At 37.5% G+C, this 23,239-nt stretch overlaps 1 protein-coding gene across 1 annotated transcript in view; it reads left to right on the top strand.

Moving 5' to 3' along the window:
- RyR (Ryanodine receptor) overlaps positions 1-23,239 on the top strand; it is an 841,404-nt gene that overhangs the window by 649,838 nt on the left and 168,327 nt on the right. Inside the window, exons 79-80 of the mRNA XM_090376454.1 lie at positions 3,231-3,296; positions 21,532-21,611. Of these exons, the coding sequence (XP_090232580.1) occupies positions 3,231-3,296; positions 21,532-21,611 (146 nt within the window). The remainder of the gene's footprint in view (positions 1-3,230; positions 3,297-21,531; positions 21,612-23,239) is intronic.

Genomic DNA, 23,239 nt, shown 5'->3' with positions numbered 1-23,239 from the left:
TTTTGTATTCAGAGACAAAGTTTTGAAATGTTAGAGTTCTTTCCCAGTGATCCTATATTGATGAATCCTCTTGCATGATATCATCAGTGCTACCCACACTATCTAATAGCCATTGGATTATATGGTCATAATAATAATAAAAAATGCCCACACTCTGCAGACCAGGATGTACCCCTTGATGCAGCATTCTTTATTCAAAGTGATAGTATCTTCCAGAGTAGGGGTGTAACTACAAGCAGCACAAGAATATTACAAACTCTCATTAGTAATTATGTTACCCAAATTTGAATTGTGTGGTGTCTAGAGTGTTGTACATTGTTTTACCAAAAGTACTGGGACACTAACAAATAAGCACATTTTATGTAAATATTTTAGAGGATCTTTATGTATATTTCTGTGATAGCACAGAAATATACATAAAGCTACAGAAGACAGAGATGTCATTTACAATCAGCATTCCACAGATAAATGAACTTGATGGATTTGATCATAGACAGTTGGTAGGTAACCAATGGGTAGGACTTACACAACAGATTTCAGAGGATTTTGACATTCTGAAAATCATATCAGGTGTCTTTGCCAAAATTGAACAGCAACCAGGTAGGCCATATATTTTAATTACAGATCTCCAAACAGTTGGTTGTATTGTCTAGAAAAACATAACCAAATTTGCCAAAGAATTATACAAGAGGTTAGTGCACAGAGCAGTTGTCAGTGTATTTACATGCAGAACATTGCATCAGTAAAGGTTCCACAGATGATCTTCCACCCAGAAGCCTTTCCTTATGAAGGTAAATGAACATCAATGGTGCAGTGGTGTCATATTCAGAGGAGCTGGCCTTTTCACAGTGGTGTCGTGCCCTTTTGAAACTCCTTGATATCTTTACTTCATCCCATAACTGCTACTTTATCACTTTGACTTGACAACCAGATGCAGATTACTGCTGCACTAGCATATAAAACTGTTTGGTTTTCATACTGTGAGCTATGCAACATAGTCCATTACAGATGGGGTGGTCATAATTCAGTGATCACTGAGTGTAACTCCATCATGACAGTATGGTCATTTTGCCATTTGTCACTCATTTATAGAAATTTAGGTTTGATTCCCATCTGTCAATGATTAGAAGAATTTATCTAAAGTCCTCTTCATTTGAGGCTGTAGTTAGCCAATATCAGGCAGAGCATGTTGAGTTTTCCTGCATAAGTTTTTCCATGGTTTTCATCCTGGAAATACATACATTTTCATACAAGCATAATACAGTTATGATTATGAGCACATGTTTTGGAACTGTTAATAGCAGTAGTAATTTTAAATGTAAAAAGGCACTTACCTTTGTTTTTTTTTGTTCAGAGTACTGCTTATAGACAATATAATAAAATTATTTCCACTCATGAATTTTAGCACTCAGGAAAAAATTTCAACCCACACTCCTATGAAAACCAGTGAAAGAGCACTCATCCACTGTTATCATGAGTACATGACAATATTCAACCAGTACTTCAAAGTACATTGGATCTTGTATTCCTTTTATTAAATACCAAAAATAAATAAATATTTCTCTTAATGTCCTGATATTTTTGGTAACATAGTGTAGATTACAACTGCTTACATTCCATACATATGTATGTGATCTGATTATATTCATAAAAATCTTTCAACATTCATTAGATTCTATTGTTGTAATATCAAGCAGCACATTTGTTGTTTTGAGACATCAGTGTATATTCAGAATATTATGGCATTTTTGTTTATCAGTTTTATTATTTGCTTAAATCTCATTCTCCTGTTATGTTAGTGGGGTACATTTTGTACTACTTCTTGCACTTAAAAGGACATGAATATTTTTATATTTTTTTACAACAAAACTACTGCATCTTTATGAAGCACAAAAGGTGTTCTCTCTCTCTCTCTCTCTCTCTCTCTCTCTCTCTCTCTCTCTCTCTCTCTCTCTCTCTCACACACACACACACACACACACACACAACAGATTATATCCTATATTATACCATATGCACATTTTCCTTATTTTTAAATAAATCTTATTTCAACATTGCTTTTTTTTTTTTTTAATTCACAAACCTTCTGTCTTTGAACCAATATGATACACAATGTAAATTAAAAAATATGGAGTAACACGCACACATATTCAAACATACATAGCAAGGATATATTTGATCTAGAAATAATGAGCAGGGAAAAAGAACCAAGTATTTGCTGTGATATCATTTAAACAGAGATTGTTGAAATGCATAATAAATTCTTTTTAACTTCATATTCAACACATCTTAAAGAACCTTACAATTTAACTTTAAAAATTTCTGCTTAGTGATGTTATATAACATATTCATGTGTAATCTTATGAAACAGCTGTGATTTTATAAATTTTATAACATCTTGGATTTGTTGGCATTATTTTGGAATTTTTATTGTACCAATCCAGCACATAGTTGGGAAAAATAAAACTATGTTATCCCTCTTGGATTTGTTATAAGTGGGTTCAAACTGTATTAATTCAATGTTTTAATTATTCACATTCTCTGAATAGCTCCCATGACCCCATAGTAATAGTGTATAAATAATTATTGTCCCATTTTTTATTATATTTTTGTAGAAGTCTCCCGTTTTTTTAATTTTTTCCCTTTATAGAGTTTTTTTTGGCTCAGAATTTTTGTTGCTAATTTTTTGTATTTTTTTAGCCAGAGATTTTTGTAATAAAAAAATACAAAAATCTCTATTTTTTTTATAATTTTGAATTGCTTTAATTAAAAAAAAAACTAAGGCCAAATACAATCTAAAAGTTAAAAGATCCTACTGAGTAAATACTTCCTGTCATATACAGATGATCCTGCGCTTCTTCAATATGTTCCTGAAATTGACTGAACTCATCTCATCCCCTACTATTACGGTGAGCACAGTTACTAAATATTTGAAAAAAACGCAACAATTATTTGTACTGTCCTTTCTCACACAGCTCTCTCTCTCTCTCTCTCTCTCTCTCTCTCTCTCTCTCTCTCTCTCTCTCTCTCTCTCTCTTTCTGTCTCTCCCTCTCTCTGTCTCTCTCTCTCTGACTAAATAACTAGTCCTTTAACATCTAATCCTGATATACCAGCTGGCAACATTGCATATTTATGAAGACAACCCATTGCCATTCTTTTTACCTTTCTTATTCTCTATCTTTTTCCTTACTATTTCTTTCTCTCTCTCTTTCTCTCTCCTTAAAATTAGTTAATCCTGAAGTTCTTCGATATGTTTCTCAAGCTTAAGGAACTAACTTCATCTGCAGGTTTTCAGGTAAGTATATATATATTCTTTTTATTTTTGAAATCACAATCTCCTTTTCTAGTGTTAATTTATAGCATGTTTAAAAAATGTATATTAGCAATGTCAAAAGATTGGTAAGTTAGTTTCTTGGTGGAACAAAAGAGATATGGATATCCCTCGAGTTGCACAGGTTCAAAATATACAGACTTGTGCTAACTCATTTTGAGTTAGCACAAGTCTGTAATTGGCATGACACTGGAAATTTTTGTTGACTAATTTTTAGAGCCATACAAATTCTACTGTATATATTCAGATAAAAATATTTGGAACTGTACAGATATTTTCAGGACTACTCATTTGGGCAGAACTTTATTTTAAAAACTCCTACCTGCTACAAAGCTCTTTTACATGTTTGTCATGTGATCAACTGTCCATCAGCAGGATAGCCATGTCTCTCCATGTTCAAGTTCAATTAAGTTTTGTTGTTTTAGAGTGTGCATACACACACACTTTTATCTTTTAATTTGTTCTGAGTTTTGCATTGCATCCTAATTTTGTATATTATTTTAATATCAAGTTTTAAGTTCCTTAACAGTTCTAAGTGTTAAAACTATTCTGCTTGAATGTAGGCCTCTTACTATTACCTTTTCACAATTATTACTGAATGTCCATAAGTATTTGTAATCATATTGGCTATATGCAATTATAATAATATTCTAAACACTTATAAGCCATTATATTAACAAGGACAGCCATGAAAATAGTTCAGTAGATCTAGAACACAATCCAGTCTTATTACATTATTTTCTGAAATAATACTAGGAACACATTAAGCTGGTAAGTCAAGGGATACCTGTATTCCTAAGTGTTATTTTGAGTTAATCACACTAGCCACTTTTGTGATGCACTAAAGCAAAGATTTTCATCCAAGGATTCTTATATCCTAGCTTTATTTAAAAATATTGTAACAGTACACAGAAGAAATGAGAAAAAAAATTGTAGTTTTAAATTGATTAGCTTTATTGTGTCTAAAACCACAACACTTTTAATTATTTAGTATTAGTATTAATATTCGCTATGTACACAGTCTGGCAAAAAAAAGTAATTTGACCAAATTCAAATAAGGGAATATGTGGATAAGGAAAAAATATTTTATTACTCTTTTCCCTCAAAACAGTCCCCAAAGGACTAAATACACTTGTTACAGTACATTTATACAAGCTTTGAAAAGACTTGGAAAACTTGTCTACTGTGATGGCATTTAGTTCTGCTGTCACATTCTTCTAAACGTCATAAATACTATCAAATCGACATCCTTTCAGTCTCAATTTTTATTACGGGAAATGCCAACTCTTGTCCCCAGTAATAATGCTGTTTAGGAAACCAGGTTTACTGTCAGCTGTTTGAACAAAATCTTTGCAAGCATCCAATCATCTGAGTTTTTCCACGTCATGTAAATAGTATGAAACAAACTTTGCACAAACATTTTGTTTTCCCAAGTTTGCAGTAATTATAGACATTATCAGTTCCTTATTCATATTTAAATTACTTGCTATCATTTTCATTAGTAGTCATTTGCTAGTAAATTATGTACTTTTCCACCAATTTAGGCAGCAGGTCATTTTTAGTCATTCACTTCAAAGATCATCTGCTACATACTCTATGCCCTCTTTAAAATGCTAAAACTATCAAAATATTTGTGCTCAGGACAGAACCTTATACCCACAAGCTGTTCATAATACCACTGAAAAGTAAAAGTTCCACTGAAACATACCTTTCATATGTTTCAGTGGGACTTTTCCCCAGCAAAACTTGATGCTTGATGCTTATACAAAACTTGATGTTGATCTGTTATTCCATTTTTTTGATTTCTCATAGTGATGTTAGATACAATGCACAAAGAAAACATCCATACAAAAAAGCAACTTATAGCCAACTGGTTTGGGTTGGCGGGGCTACTAAGATCATACTTCTTTGCTTCTCTAGTACCCTCTCCCTTAGCAATACTTTTTTTATATATATATTTTTTTCAGTCTCATTACTTTTTTGCCACACTCTGTATTATAAATAGTTTGTTTTTTATTGGTACAACAAAAAACAAAATATTTATTATATTAATGATAAAATTATTCAGCTGAGATTTGAGACAAAAGGGACAAAGAACTTATTAAAAAACTTTAACCTGTCAGTAGTCGTGGGACACTTCATAGGTGCCCCTCAAAAATAATGTTCCCGTGTTAACCATTAATCAATAATTAAAAATCTGAATTTTTTTCTACTTTCCTAAATATGTTTGTTTGTTATTTGATTGTTAGGAGCATTAGCAACTAAGGCCATATTGCTCTGGGAATATGCGGTGGTCATTCCCTTGCCCTTTCCCCATCCTCCGTATTTGGTGGTGATGGGCTCGAACCCTGGTCTAATCAAGAAGCGTGTGCTACGTGCTGTTGCTCCTTCCCACCTGGCTACGGAGGCACCTTTCCTAAATATAGTCAGACTTTTACTGTAATAGTTTGTGAAATGATTTTCTTATAGAAATTGGCTACAAGAACATATTAGGTGCCCCACTACCCATTTTTGAAAGTACAGTATTTGGATTTTGCTTGAAGAAATTGCATGGTACCAGAGAAAAACCGATACTGTGTTTGTTTAAAATTTAAAGTTACTTGTTTTTTGTCTCTTACTAGATCAATAAACAACTACTGTCTTACCCTAGTTGATTTTGAAAGATATATATATATATTTGATACTATCAGTTACTTCCATTTTCAGGCTTATTTTAAAATTCATTTCAACATTGGTGCCCTTCTCAGCATGTAAAATTTGAAATATTGTATATTGCTTCCTGCAGATTAGCAGTCATTTTGAGAGCAGGTCAGATTTCATGTTATCTGATCTCTCAAAATAGGAAATATTTTATGCTGTCTTTATACTGTAAAAATAATAATAAATTTTTAAAAACTCTTTTAATAATATTTATATACATAATAAGTAGAAATTTATGTGCATGCACTATTTGAAACTACATGAACAGTCTTTTAAATTGGAAAATGGAAGAGACTAAGTAAATAACGCTTCTATTTTAATTCCAATATGCTTTTTTTGTAATTTTTATTAAAATTAATATGTATATTTTTTTGAGAATAAAATGTGTAAAACACACAGCTTGTTTTAAAAATTTTTATATATTTTTTTAAACTTAAAAATTTACATACAATAAGCACTACAATCCATTGAGAAAAGATTACATACTGGCATTGTTCCAGCAGAATTCAAAAACACCCAAAATGTTTCCCAACAATTAAAAATGAAATAAGCACCTGTCAGGTGCCCCTCCAACCATTTTTGCTACAATCCCATCAGCATTGAGCATGCTCAAACCATTCAAGGCTTTATACACCTCTGTCAGATCACCTCGCCGGTGCCTAGTCTCCAGACACTGTAATTTGCAAAACTTAAGCCTTTCTTCGTAAGAGCAACCCTTCGTTCCATTCGCTAACCTTGTTGCCCTTCACTGTACTCGTTCCAGCAGATCTATTTCCTTCTTCAAATGAGGCCTCCAGACCTGTATACAGTACTCAAGGTGCGGCCTGACCATTGCCTTATACAAGGGAATAATCATCTCCCTATTCCTGCTAGAAAAATTCCTGTATATCATTGATAAGACACCATGAGCTACTCTTGCAGCCCGTCTGCACTGCTCAGAGAACTTCATATCTGCCTGCAAAACCACCCCCAGGACCTTTTCATTCTCTATCACTGTCAGTGTAGTACCACAGAGTTGATACGTTGCTCTGGGGTTGCTGTTTCCCATATGTAGTACTTTATATTTGTCAATGTTAAACTTCATTTGCCACTTCTCAGCCCATCTGCTTAACCTTTCCAGATCCTGTTGCAGCAGCATAGCGTCAGTAGAGTCCTTAACAACCCTGCCAACCTTTGTATCGTCTGCAAACTTGGACATTAAGCTTGATATACCATCATCAATATTATTTATAAATACAGAAAACAACAATGGACCCAACCCTGAGGGACTCCACTAATAACATTAGTCCACGATGAGCAGTGTCCATTAATTACCACTCTCTGTCTTCTGTCACTCAACCATCCCTTTATCTATAGCAACAATTTGCCACCAGTGCCAAACTGCTCCAATTTGTGCAGCAGTCTTCCATGTGCAATAGTATCAAAAGCCTTTCTAAGATCCAAATATATAATATCAAAGTTATTCTCTGCATCCAATTGTTTTGTGACTACATCATAGTATCCAATCAAATTGGTCAGGCAAGACCTTCCCTTAACAAAACCATGCTGTGTCTGAGCTATAACTGAATTCTTGTCAAGATGATCCTGCAGTGCTTCTTTAACCAGTGCTTCCATTAATTTTCCTGGAACAGAAGTTAAACTCACAGGTCTATAATTACTTGTGTCGCCCTTTGATCCTCCTTTGTGAATTGGGGTTACATTTGCACATCTCCAGTCTGTCGGTACCTCCCCTGAGTCCAAGGAAGCGCTCATAATTATGGCTAACGGATTGCTTACTTCCTTTGCTGCCTCCTTTAATATAACTGGATAGATCCCATCCACCCCAGGTGCCTTTCTTGTATTTATCTTCAACAATTTCTCCTCCACTTTACTCTCAATTATTACAATATCATCTAGCTCACTGCCAGTGTTTACTTCATCTATGGCATTCCACTTCCTGAATAACTCCTCATGTGTGAAGGTAGATGCAAAATATTGATTTAGTTTGTTAGCTACCTGAGCAGGATCATTAACAGTTGAACTAACGATATCAAGTGGACCAATCTGATTTATCCCCTTCCTTCTAGAGTTTACATAAGTAAAGAACTCCTTGCTGTTTTTCTTTGCATCCCTTGCCAAAGATTTCTCGTAATCTGCCTTCACCTGCCTAACTTCCTTTGTAACTTGGTTACAGATCAACTTATATCTATCATAGGCTTCTGTGTCACATGTTAATTTATATGTATCCCATGCATTTTTCTTCTGACATCCATTTAGGCCTGAACCTTGAACAATATTTCTTAGTTGGTATGTAAAGCCTATTAGCTTCCAAGATGTTCTTTGAATGCTTCCCATTTTGAGTTTGCTGTTGGTAACATCATCAGTTGGTCCCACTGTATAGAATTTAAATACTGTCTCAGACCATCGTAGTCGCCTTTACGAAAGCAATAACCCTTCCCTTTACCCCTGATGGTAGTTACCTCCTTGAGTAAATCCCACTTCAGCACACTGTGATCACTGCCACCTAGTGGTTCCTGTATCTGCAGATTCTTAATGCATGAAGAATCACTACTGATAATCAAATCAAGAGTATTGCTCCCTCTAGTTGCCTCCTGAACATGCTGATTTAGAAAACAGCCATCCAATAAATCCCCAAAAGCCTTGCTGGTGTGTGAGTGACCAACCCACAAATTGCAGTCAATATCTAGGAAATTAAAATCCCCCATTATAAGACTCTCTGATTTACTGGTCCACTCTATTTCCCTGTACAGTATCTTATTATACTCATCAGAGTCATTAGGCCTATAGCACTGACTCGACACTGCACTGTCCAGCGATGTCGACTGGCTTCACTTCCTTGGATTTTATGTGTTTCTTAACTAATAGCATAACCCCTCCTCCCTTCCTCTCCTGTCTATCCTTTCTGTAGACGTTGTACTCCCCAAATTCCAGTTCTGCATTACTTATATCTGTGTGACACCACGTCTCTGATGTCCCAACAATATCCGCCTTTGATGCTTTGGGCAATACCTCAAATTCATCAAATTTATTTACCAAACTCCTAGCATTGGTGTACATGCACCTGTTCTTTTTCTTAGCTACCCTAACACAACCCATGTGTTTACTTGTACCGCAATGACTCCCAGCAGTCTCTGAAATATCCTGCATCTTATTTTCCAAGCTGCTGCTGCTCATTCCAATAGAAGCAGTGCAAGAATCACTTTCACCTCTGCCAGTGGCTACTGTTAATCTATTAGTCCTTGTATCCCCCCCCCCAATCTAGCAGTTTTCCGACCCACCTAACACTGCCTCGATAGCATCAGCAAACATTCTTGCACCCTTTCTATTTAAGTGTATCCCATCCTTGTAGAAGCAGTCTCTCCTGTTAACAAGTACAGACCAGGCTGAAAAAAATTCTATCCCTTGAGCCTTGCACAATCTTTCCAGGGCCGAATTGATCGACAGGGCTCTCATCATATACTCCCTCCTATCGTGTCTGGGCATTTTTTCAACAGTGACCTGTACTTTTTAAGTAATTCCGCCGGTCTCCTACACTTAATATCATTAGTGCCAACGTGTACAACTATATCACCTTTTGTGCCCTTAAAAGGTTTGCTTACTTCTGCTATCTCTCTTAATATAATTGGGTAGATCCCATCTACCCCAGGTACCTTTTTATGTTTAACTTGAACAATTTCTGTTACACTTTCCTTTCTGTTATTACAAAATACTTTAGCTCCCTGTTAGAATATGATACACTTCTGGCATACCCTTCCCTAAAGAAATCCTCATGTGTGAATGTAGATGCAAAATACTTATTGTTTGCCAGCAACCTGAGTTGGATCATCAACAGTTAAACCACCGCTATAAAGTTAGCCAGTGTAATTCATCCATTTTCCTTCTACTGTTTACATAAGTAAAGAAGCCCTTGCTAGTTTCCTTTACATTCTAGTTTATATCTACCGTACACCTCTGTATCACTGATACTTTATATGCATCTATGAATTTTTATTCTCCACCACAAGTCTCATCAGTTCATCTGACATCTAGTTAGGTCATCTAAACATTGAACAGTATCTCTTAATTGGTATATAAAGCCATTTAATTGGTATATAAAGCCATTAGCATCTATGATTACTTCTCTGAATGCTTCCCATTTAGAATTTGTTGTTGGTAACATCATTATTTGTTCCCTGAATAGAATTTAAAAACTGAATTTAAAAACCATTATAGTCATCTTTATGAAAGCAAAAGTCCTTCTTTTTGCCTTTGACAGTAACTATATATTTAAGTAAAATCCCACATATAAATACAATGTGATAACTGCCACTTAGTGGTCCCTTTATTTCTTCTTCTTCTTCTTGGATTTCTCCATTGTATCAATGGTTATCCTCGACCCAACTTTTTTTTTTTTTTTTTTTGTTATATTTATTTTTGTTCCTCCACTCTTTCTGTCCTCCCAGTCCCCATTCTTCAATTTACTCTTTTCCATAGCCACCCTCACTCCCTCCATCCATGTGCTTCTAGGTCTTCCTCTCTTTTTCCTTCTAGGGGGGGTATCCATTCCATTGCTTTTTTTGGCAGCCTCTCTTCCCCCAATTCCCATAACGTGTCCATACCAATCTAGTCTTTTATATTCTATTCTGTCTATGGTGTTTTTTTGAACATTCATTGCATTTCTTATATCTTTGTTCCTGACTTTCCAATTTAGATCTTCAGGCTGATCTCCAAAAATTCATCTGGACAGCTAATAATTTCTTCTTTTGCCTTTTCTTTATAGTCCAAACCTCAGATCCATGTAGTAGGATATGCTGGAAAATTGCATTATATATTAATCATTTGATTTTTAAGAATATTATTGCTCCATAATACTGGGTTCAGCATTCCCAAGACCTTTCTTCCCTCATTAATTCTTTTTGCAATCTCATCTTCAGATGAGCCGCCCATCTGCACAATATCTCCTAAATATTTAAACTGCTTCACATTCTTTATTGGTGTTCCATTAATATTCAAAATGTCCCCTGTTGGATTCATATATTCTGTCTTACTGAAGTTTAATCTCAAACCACATATTTTATATTGTTCCAATAGCTTTCTACACATATAGTCAGCATCCTGCACAATCAGTATCTGGTCATCTGCAAACAAAATGTTTGAAAGGTGAATGTTTTGATCCACACATAATCCACACCCATTGATCTGCATCTTTGGGACCAAGCATCCAGAGTCACTTCCAGGTACAACTTGAATAAGGTGGGGGATAAACAGCACCCCTGTAGCAAGCGTTATTTTCATACATTTTTCTAATTATGTCAATCAGTGGTTGTCGTATTGACATATTTTCTTTCTGGGACACTATTGTAAACTTTTTCCAAGTCAATAAACACTAATCCTATATTCTGTCCAGTAGCTTGGCAGTTTTCCAGAATCTGCTTGACCATTAATAGATGGTCAATACAAGAATGTCCAGCTGTAAATCCACACTGCTCTTCCGAAATCCTCATTTCTTTCTCTTGTTTAGTTTTCAGTATCCCACATACACATGTAGTCCACATCCTGCACGAATGGGTTTAAAACACAGATTCCTCTGTAATTTGAGCAATTTCTTCTATCTCCTTTTCTTAAACACAGGAGTGATGTATCCCAGTGTCATCTCTGATGGTATTTCTTCCCCTTTACAAATTTTGTTAAATAATTTCGTCAGTAGTGAGATGATCTTCTCTCCTCCGTTTTTTAGTAACTCCATGTGATTTCCTCCAGGTCCCGGTACCTTTCTGTTTTTTTCCTTTTTTTACTTCTGTTTGTACATCCTCAAAGCTAATCCTTACTTCTCCTGTCCAGGCATTTTCAACTTCGTTATCTCTAAATTCTTCCTTGTTCTCACTCAGTAGCTCTTCATAATATATACACCATTCTTCTAATTTTATTACACCCAGATTAGCCTTTTGTTTATGTGATTGTCACAAGCTCTTCAGCACCTTCCATGCTGCAGCAGATCTCTCACATCCTATCTTGCTGTTTATTTCCGCACAGGTTCTATCCCTCATTTTTTGCTTACCCAATTTTAGTCCTTACTTCTTTATTTTTCTCCCTATAGATGCTCCTATGTTCATCACTTTTAAAGCTAAGCCATCTGAGGTATGCATCCTTTTTTCCTTTAATTAATTCTTTTAATTCCGAATTCATACAGGTATTTGGTGTCTTTTTATCCACTCTGCCCAATACTTCTCCTGCAATCTTCATTACTGTTGTTTCTAAGTGCTCATAAATGTCGCTTGTATTCTTTCCATAACTGTCATCTAATTTGTGGTTTAGTCTTCTGTAGAAATCCACAATATTCTCCTCATTTAAGGATTCAATATTGAACCTGTTATCATCGATTTGTTCATTTTTGGGTTCATAGTTATTTCCTTATTTCCTTTCTTTCCTCTTTGGTAAATCCACGGAAATTCACCAGAAAATGATCAGATCCACAGTTTGCTTCTCTTTGTGCTCTGACACCCAGGGGCACACATCTGGTGAGTATGGGCTTGGCACCCCCAGAGTCCTGAGCTGGATATCATCATTCTTCTCCTTCTTGGTGATTCCCTTTTGACACTCTCTCTCTCTCTCTCTCACAGGGTAACTCGGGGAATTTTTTTTTGGCTGGTGCAGCATAAGCCTCAGGCTTCCTTGCACCATATAGCTAATAATAATAATAATAATAATAATAACAATAATATGGATTGTACTTTGCTGCTTAAAAATTACAGTCTATCATCGATTCCAGTTTACTTGCTTCTTGTATCCATGTATACTTATGTATCTCTAGGTGTAAGAAAAAAGTATTACCAATCTTCAGTTTGAGCTGTTTACAAAATTCAATTAATCTCTTTCCAGTGTTGTTCTTTTCATTTTCTCCACATCTTCCTACGACTTTAGTATCTATCTTCGGCCTGTCCAACTCTTGAGTTCAGGTCTCCCATCATGAAGATTTCTTTAGAGCTTGGTATTTCTTCCATGACTTCTCTCAATTCTTTCTAAAATCCTTCTTTACACTCTGTGGGAGTGTCATTGGTAGGGGCATATACTCCAACAATCATGATTCCTCTTCCCTATATCTTGAATTCCACAGTTAAAATTTGTTCGTTTCTTTATTTGCAGATGCTTAATTAGCATTAGCATTTAGCATTAGTAGAGGCATTTGATGCAAGAAAGCAAGCTTATGCAGCATCAGCCAAAAAAAAATAAATAAATAAAATAAAGTAAAATAAATAAATAAAAAAATAACCACTTCCACTTCACCCCTCTGTTCGTTCGAAATACCTGTCCAGCTGAGCTTTAAACTTATTTAGGCTATCAACTTCCACGACAAGGGATGGAAGTCTGTTCCACCTACCAACCACCCGCTGGCTAAAGGCAAATTTCCGCACATCTATCCTACATCTGTCTTTCCTCAATTTGAATTTATGCCCTCTCAGGTGATTATTCTGAGCAAGAGGAAGAATCCCGTCAGCATTGAGCATGCTCAAACCATTCAAGGCTTTGTACACCTCTATCAGATCATCTCGCTGGTGCCTAGTTTCCAGACACTGTAATTCGCAAAACTTAAGCCTTTCTTCTTAAGAGCACCCCTTTGTTCCATTCACTAATCTTGTTGCCCTTCTCTGTACTCGTTCCAGCAGCTCTACATCCTTCTTGAAATGAGGCCTCCAGGCCTGTATACAGTACTCTAGGTGTGGCCTGACCATTGCCTTATACAAGGGAATAATCACCTCCTTATCCCTTCTAGAAAAATTCCTATATATCATTGACAATACACCATGAGCTACTCTTGCAGCCCGTCTGCACTGCTCAGAGAACTTCATATCTGCCTGCACAACCACCCCCAGGTCCCTTTCATTCTCTACCACTGTCAGTGTAGTACCACAGAGTTGATATGTTGCTCTGGGGTTGCTGTTTCCCATACGTAGTACTTTACATTTGTCAATGTTAAACTTCATTTGCCACCTCTCAGCCCATCTGCTCAACCTTTCCAGATCCTGTTGCAGCAGCATAGTGTCAGTAGTGTCCTTGACAACCCTGCCAACCTTCGTATCGTCTGCAAACTTGGACATTAAGCTTGATATACCATCATCAATATCATTTATAAATACAGAAAACAATAAAGGACCCAATACTGAACCCTGAGGGACTCCACTAATAACATTAGTCCACGATGAGCAGTGTCCATTGATTACCACTCTCTGTCTTCTCCCCCTCAACCACCCCTTTATCCATAGCAGCAATTTGCCTCCAATGCCACACTGCTCCAATTTGTGCAGCAGTCTTCCATGTGCAACAGTATCAAAAGCCTTTCTAAGATCCAAGTATATAATATCAAAGTTATTCCCTGCATCCAGTTCTTTTGTGCTTTTGTGACTGCATCATAGTATCCAGTCAAATTGGTCAGGCAAGACTTCCCCTTAACAAAACCATGCTGTGTCCAAGCTATAACTGAAGTCTTGTCTAGATGATCCTGCAGTGCTTCTTTAACCAGTGCCTCCATTAATTTTCCGGGAACAGAAGTTAAACTCACAGGTCTATAATTACTTGTGTCAGCCTTTGATCCTCCTTTGTGAATTGGGGTCACATTTGCACATCTCCAGTCCATGGGTACCTCCCTGAGTCCAAGGAAGCTCTCATAATTATGGCTAAGGGTTTGCTTACTTCCTTTGCTGCCTCCTTTAATATAACTGGATAGATCCCATCCATCCCGGGTGCCTTTCTTGTGTTTATCTTCAACAATTTCTCCTTCACTTTACTCCCAGTTATTACAAGATTCTCTAGCTTACTGCTAGAGTTGAATACACCTCTGGCATTCCCCTCGCTGAATAACTCCTCATGTGTGAATGTTGATGCAAAATATTCATTTAGTTTGTTAGCTACCTGAGCAGGATCATCAACAGTTGACCCATCGATATCAAGTGGACCAATCTGATTCATCCCCTTCCTTCTAGAGTTTACATAAGTAAAGAACTCTTTGCTGTTTTTCTTCGCATCCCTTGCCAAGGATCTCTCGTAACCTGCCTTCGCCTGCCTAACCTCCTTTGTAACTTGGTTACAGATCAACTTGTATCTATCAGAGGCTTCTGTGTCACGTGTTAATTTGTATGTATCCCATGCATTTTTCTTCTCTGCCATATGCCTCATTAGTTCATCTGACATCCATTTAGGCCTAAACCTTGAACAATATTTCTTAGTTGGTATGTAAAGCCTAGTAGCTTCCAAGATAAGTTCTTTGAATGCTTCCCATTTTGAATTTGCTGTTGGTAACATCATCAGTTGATCCCACTGTATAGAATTTAAATACTGTCTCAGTCCATCATAGTCGCCTTTACGAAAGCAATACCCCTTCCCTTTACCCCTAATGGTAGTTACCTCTTTGAGTAACTCCCACTTCAGAACACTGTGATCACTGCCACCTAGTGGTTCATTTATCTGCAGATTCTTAATGCATGAAGAATCACTACTGATGATCAAATCTAGTGTATTACTCCCTCTAGTTGCCTCCCGAACATGCTGATGTAGAAAACAATCATCCAATAAATCCACAAAAGCCTTGCTAGTGTGTGAGTGACCAGCCCCCAAATTCCAGTCAATATCTGGGAAATTAAAATCCCCCATTATAAGACTCTCTGATTTACTGGCCCACTCTATTTCTCCGTACAGTTTCTTATTATACTCCTCAGAGTCATTAGGCCTATAGCACATTCCTACTCTCAATTTTGATCTCCCAATGCTTATGTCACACCAAACTGACTCGACACTGCACTGTCCAGCGATGTCGACTGGCTTCACTTCCTTGGATTTTATGTGTTTTTTAACTAATAGCATAACCCCTCCTCCCTTCCTATCCTGTCTATCCTTTCTGTAGACATTGTACTCCCCAAATTCCAGTTCTGCATTCTTTATATCTGTGTGACACCACGTCTCTGAAATCCCCACAATATCTGCCTTTGATGTTTTGAGCAATACCTCAAATTCATCAAATTTATTTACTAAACTCCTAGCATTGGTGTACACGCAAGTATACATGCACCTGTTCTTTTTCTTAGCTACCCTAACACAACCCATGTGTTTACTTGTACCCCAATGATTCCCAGCAATCTCTGAAATATCCTGCATCTTATTTTCCAGGCTGCGGCTCATTCCATTAGAAGCAGTGCAAGAATCACTTTCACCTCTGCCAGTGGCTACTGTTAATCTATTAGTCCTTGTATCCCCCCAATCTAGCAGTTTTCCGACCCACCTAACACTGCCTCGATAGCATCAGCAAACATTCTTGCACCCTTTCTATTTAAGTGTATCCCATCCCTGTAGAAGCAGTCTCTCCTGTTAACAAGTACAGACCAATCTGAAAAAAATTCTACCCCTTGGGCCTTGCACAATCTTTCCAGGGCCAAATTGATAGATAAGGCTCTCATCATATACTCCCTCCTATCGTGTCTGGGCAGAATTGCAGACACTTTCAAATTCAACCCTAATTCACGGCTTTTTTTCATCAGTGACCTGTACTTGTTAAGTAATTCCGCCGGTCTCCTACTCTTAATATCATTAGTGCCAACGTGTACAACTATATCACCTTTTGTCCCCTTAAAAGATGATATCCGCTCTACAACGTCATCAACCTTTGTCCCTGGCAGACATACCCTGGTCCTATTCCATCTATCCTTTTTACAAAGCATGTTTTCCGTTTCCCTGACAATAGAGTCACCAACAACTACTAGTTCCTTTGGGACCAGCGCATTCTGCCTTGGGGGTTGCCGCTGTGTTGCGCGATGACCAAGTGCAAGCTCTGGCATTGGTGTGGGCAGCTGAGAGCTTGATGGACCCCTCACTTGTAATCCTTCGAGGGCATCCACCCTGTCTTTCAAGCTCTCATATAGGCCCATAACAACGCTGAGTTGTCACCTGATTTCCTTACACTCCTTGCATTGCACACATACAAAGACATCCCCCATGGCAGTATCATGTCCCACACCTGACTGCTCTGCAAACATAATGCATGAAGAGACATCTAATAATCAGGAATTTAAAAATGTATGCTGTATTTCATAATGTATTAGCATTAGTAGAGGCATACGATGCAAGAAAGCAAGCTTATGCAGCATCAGCCAAAAAAAAAAAGCTCCCATTTCACCCCTCTGTTTATTCCAAATACCTGTCCAGCTCAGCCTTAAATTTGCTTGCTTTTTTGCATCATATTCCTCTACTAATGCTAATGCTAAATTTATTTAGGCTATCAACTTCCACAACAAAAGATGAAAGTCTTTTCCACATATCAACTATCCACTGGCTAAAGGCAAACTTCCGCACATCTATCCTACAACCGTATTTCCTCAATTTGAATTTATACCCTCTCAGGTGATTATTCTGAGCAAGAGGAAGAATCCCATCAGCATTGAGCATACTCAAACCATTCAAGGCTTTATACACCTCCATGAGATCACCTCGCAGGTGCCTAGTCTCCAGACACTGTAGTCACTAATCTTGTTGCCCTTCTCTGTACTTGTTCCAACAGCTCTACATCCTTCTTAAAATGAAGCCTCCAGACCTGTATACAGTACTCAAGGTGTGGTCTGACCACTGCCTTATACAAGGGGATAATCACCACCTTATCCTTGCTAGAAAAATTCCTGTATATCATTAACAAGACACCATGAGCTACTCTTGTAGACCGTCTGCACTGCTCAGAAAATTTCATATCTTCCTGCACAATTACTCCAGGATCCTTTTCGTTCTGTAACACTGTCAGTGTAGTACCACAGAGTTTATACATTACTGTGTGGTTACTGCTTCCCATATATAGTACTTTACATTTGTCAATGTTAAACTTCATTTGCCACCTCTCAGTCCATCTGCTCATCTTTTCTAGAACCTGTTGCCGCAGCGTACTGTCCTTAGTGTCCTTAACAACCCTGCCAACCTTTGAATCATCTGCAAACTTGGAAATTAAGCCTGATATACCATCATGAATTGAATATAATTTTTAAATACAGTAAACAACAATGGACCCAACATTGAACCCTGAGGGAGTCCAGTAATAACATTAGTCCACGAAGAGCAGTGTTCATTGATTACCACTCTCTGTCTTCTCCCGCTCAACCATCCCTTTATCCGTAGCAGCAATTTGCTTCCGATGCCACACTGCTCCACTTTGTGCAGCAGTCTTCCATATGCAACAGTATCAAAAGCCTTTCTAAGATCCAAATCCAAATATATGATATCAAAGTTATTTCCTGCATCCAGTTCCTTTGTGACCACATCATAGTATAATCTTAACAAAACCAAGACCCGGGGGCTTACATCTGGTGAATATGGTCTTGATTATCATCATTCTTCTCTTTCTTGCTTTCTTGGTGATTCCCTTCTACTTCTCTCTCTCTCTCTCTCTCTCTCTCTCTCTCTCTCTCTCTCTCTCTCTCTCTCTCTCTCTGGATAATGCAGGATTTTTTTTTTTTTTTTTTTTTTTTTTGTGTGAAGCAGCATAAGCTTTAGGCTTCCTTGCACCATATGGCTAATAATAATAATAATAATGCTGTGTCCAAACTATAACTGAAGTCTTGTCTAGATGACCCTGTAGTGCTTCTTTAACCAGTGCCTCTATTAATTTCCCTGGAACAGAAGTTAAACTAACAGGTCTATAATTACTTGTCACCCTTAGATCCTCCTTTGTGAATTGGGATCACATTTTCTCATGTTCAGTCCATGGGTACCTCCCCTGAGTCCAAGGAAGCTCTCATAATTATGGCCAAGGGTTTGCTTACCTCCTTTGCTGCCTCCTTTAATATAACTGGATAAATCCCATCCACCCCTGGTGCCTTTTTATGTTTATCTTCAACGATTTCTTCTCCACTTTCCATTGGCGCCTCCATAGCCAAGTGGGCAGGAGCAGCAGTATGGAGCACACGCTTCTTGATTAGAACGGGTTCAAACCTGTGACCATCAAATACTGAGGATGCGGAAAGGTCAAGGAATGACAACCGCATATCCCTGGAGCAATATGGCCTTAGTTGCTAATGCTCCTAAAAACCAAATAACAGACAGCCTCCACTTTCCTCTCAGTTATTACAAAATCATCTAACTCACTGCCAGTGTTTAATTCACCTCTGGCATTTCCCTCCCCGAATAACTACTCATGTGTGAATGTAGATGCAAAATACTCATTTGGTTTGTTAGCCACCTGAGCAGGATCATCAACAGTTGATCCATGAATATCCAGTGGACCAATCTGATTCATCCCTTTCCTTCTAGATTTTATATAGATAAAGAACTCTTTTCTGTTTTTCTTTGAATCCTTTGCCAAAGATTTCCTATAATCTGCCTTTGCCTGCCTAATCTTCTTTTTGACTTGGTTACAGACCAGCTTATATCTATCATAGGCTTCCATGTCACCCATTAATTTATATGTGTCTCATGCATTTTTCTTCTCTGCCACATGTCTCATTAGTTCATCTGACATCCATTTAAGCCTAAACATTGGACAATATTTCTTAGGTGGTATATAAAGCCTAGTAGTTTCCAAGATTAATTCTTTGAATGCTTCCCATTTTGAATTTTCTGTTGGTAACATCATCAGTTGGTCCCACTATATAGAATTTAAATACTGTCTCAGACCTCTGTAGTTGCCTTTACAAAAGCAAAAACCCTTCCCTTTACCCCTGATGGTAGTTACCTCCTTGAGTAAATCCCAATTCAGTACACTGTGATCACTGTCATCTAGTGGTTCCTTTATCTGCAGATTCTTAATGCATGAAGAATCACTACTGATAATCAGATCAAGAGTATAACTCCCTCTAGTTGCCTCCCAAACATGCTGATGTAGAAAACAATCATCCAATAAATCCACAAAAGCCTTGCTAGTGTGTGAGTGACCAACCCACAAATTGCAGTCAATTAAAATCCCCCTTATAAGACTCTCTGATTTACTTGCCCATTTTATTTCCCTGTACTGTTTTTTACTATACTCATCAGAGTCATTAGGCCCATAACACACTCCTACTCTCAATTTTGATCTCCCAGTGCTTATGTCACACCAAACTGACTCGACACTACACTCTCCAGCGATTTCAACTGGCTGCACTTCCTTGGATTTTATGTGTTTCTTAACTAATAGCATAACCCCTTCCTCTCTTCCTATCCTGTCTATCCTTCCTGTACACTTTGTACTTCCCAAATTCCAGTTCTGCATCCCTTATATCTGTGTGACACCATGTCTCTGATATCCCAACAATATTTGCCATTGATGTTTTGACCAACACTTCAAATTCATCAAATTTATTTACCAAACTCCTAGCATTGGTGTCCACGCAAGTATACATGCACCTGTTCCTATTCTTAGCTACCCAAACACAACCCATGGTTTACCTGTACTGCAATGACTCCCAGCAGTCTCTGAAATACCCTGCATCTTGTTTTCCAGGCTGCTGCTCATTCCAATAGAAGCAGTGCGAGCATTAGCCAATCTGTGTTTTTATTTAATTTTGAAAAAAGAAATGTTATTGATTTATATATAACGAATCTCATATAGATGTAACCTTACCATTTGCATCATGATCCTTAAACCATCCTCTTTGGAATATTCAGTTATCAAATGTCTCTGTTCGCTGCAAATTCCTGAACTTGATGCTGAGACAATTTGTTGAACAGTCAGGGAAAATTTTTTTTGGCTCTCTCATCAAGGAATTATTGATGGTTGGTTGGTTGTTTGATATGTTGTTTAATGGCACAAGGGCTGCTAAGGCCATATTGTGCCTGGTTCTATTTGGTAATGCAATTACCAGTTAAAATCTGTAGAATAATCCCGTCTGCTTTAAGAAATAAAAAACTCAGCTAGATTTGCATTGTCTCCAATCAGATGTGTTAATGTCAAAGGTTCTTGCAGATGTGAAAGCGATTTGAAAATTTTGTTTCGATAATTATTATAATGATTGCAATTTATTAGAATATGCCTCACCGTAAGTGTAGTCTGACAAAATGTACAAATAGGCGGATCTTCCCCCTTGAGGAGATAAATATGGGTTAGATACGTATGCCCAATATGCGTCCTAGTTAGGATCACCTCCTCTTGCCTATTTGATTGCATGCTTGAGGGCCACAACTTAGGTTCCTGTTTAAATTGAAGCAATTTATTGCCATACTGATCCTGCCAGATTTGCAACCATTATTGACTAATAAATGCTTTAGTGAAGTATGGACCAGAACTGCTTCTCTCTCTCTCAACTTAAAAACAAATTTAATTCATCATGGGAAGATGTTTTGTGTTTCAGCCTATATATAAAATAACTGGTTTTCTTGTTAAAATAAATTTAGCGTGTTTTGTTGAAACTTTAGTATTCTTATAAATTATATTATCTGAAATAATATTGCACTTCATCTGTAAAGCCATCTGGCAGGTCTGTTATTTGGGCATTAAATTTGAATAATGAGCAAAATCTTTTATGATCTGCACTTGCTTAATTTTTTTAGGTAATTGTATATTGAATTCTTTTATTCACAGGAAATTGACACAAAAAGAACTGGCTGGATTACACCTAAGGATTTTAGAAAGGCTATGGAACAACAGAAAATTTACACTCCGTAAGTAATTTCATGCTGTTATTAATTTACATCATAAATGATTAAACTGTATTTCATATAGCTTGGACACAGCATGGGTTTGTTAAGGGGAAGTCTTGTCTGACTAATTTCTTTGGATACTATGATGTAGTCACAAAGGAACTGGATGCAAAGAATAACTTTGATATCATATATTTGGATCTTAGAAAAGCCTTTGATACTGTTGCAAATGGAAGACTGCTGCACAAATTGGAGCACGTGTGGCATTGGAGGCAAATTGCTGCTATGAATAAAGGGATGGTTGAGGGGGAGAAGACAGAGAGTGGTAATCAATGGACACTGCTCTTCGTGGAGCAGTGTCCATTGATGTCAGTGTGGTACCACACTGACAGTGATAGAGAATGAAAAGGACTGGGGGTAATTGTGTAGGCAGATATGAAGTTTTCTGAGCAGTGCAGACAGTCTGCAAGAGTAGCTCATGGTGTCTTGTCAATCATATACAGGAATGTTTCTAGCAGGGATAAGGAGGTGATTATCCCCTTCTATAAGGCAATGGTCAGGCCACAACTTGAGTACTGTATACAGGTCTGGAGGCCTCATTTCAAGAAGGATGTGGAGCTGCTGAAATTAGTGAATGGAACAAATGGTTGCTCTTACGAAGAAAGGCTTAAGTTTTACAAATTACAGTGTCTGGAGACTAGGCACATGCAAGATCATAATTAAGAGCTGTTTGTTTGTTATTTGGTTTTTAGGAGCATTAGCAACTAAGGCCATATTGCTCCGGGATATGCGGTGGTCATTCCCTGACCTTTCCGCATCCTCCGTATTTGGTGGTGACGGTCTCGAACCCCGGTCTAATCAAGAAGCGTGTGCTACGCACTGCTGCTCCTTCCCACCTGGCTACGGAGACGCGCACATGCAAGGTGATCTGACTGAGGTGTATAAAGCCTTGAATGGTTTGAGCATGCTCAATGTGGATGGGATTCTTCCTCTTGCTCAGAATAATCACCTGAGAGGGCATAAATTTAAATTGAGGAAAGACGGTTGTAGGATTGATGTGCGGAAGTTTGCCTTTAACCAGTGGGTGGCTGATTGCTGAAACAAACTTCCATCTGTCGTTGTAGAAGTTGATAGCTTAAATAGATTCAAGGCAGAAGTTGACAAACATTTGGAGCAAGTGGATGGGTGAAATAAGGGGTTTTTTTTTTTTTTTTTTGGTTGATGCTATATAAGCTTGCTTTCTTGCATCATGTGCCTTTGCTAATGCTAATCATCTGCAAACTTGGACATTAATCCTGATATACTTTTATCCGTATCATTGATGAATACACAAAACAAAAATGGGCCCAGTACCGAACTCTGGGGAACTCCACTAATAACATTTGTCCATGAAGAGCAGTGTCCATCAATTACCACTCTCTGTTGTCTTCCACTCAACCATCCCTTTATCCATTGTATCAACTTACCCTTAATGCCATACCTCTCCAATTTGTACAGCCATGAAGAGCAGTGTCCATTGATTACCACTCTCTGTCATCTCCCACTCAACCATCCCTTTATCCATTGTATCAAATTACCCTTAATGCCATACCTCTCCAATTTGTACAGCAGTCTTTCATGTGCAACAGTATCAAAAGCTTTCCTGAAAT

Source organism: Mastigoproctus giganteus, chromosome 6, assembly GCF_048544385.1.
Source record: "Mastigoproctus giganteus isolate SK-2022 chromosome 6, ASM4854438v1, whole genome shotgun sequence".
Classification (NCBI taxonomy): Eukaryota; Metazoa; Arthropoda; class Arachnida; order Uropygi; family Thelyphonidae; genus Mastigoproctus; species Mastigoproctus giganteus.
Note: the sequence above shows the minus strand (reverse complement) of the source record. Positions and strands in the feature narration are given on the sequence as shown.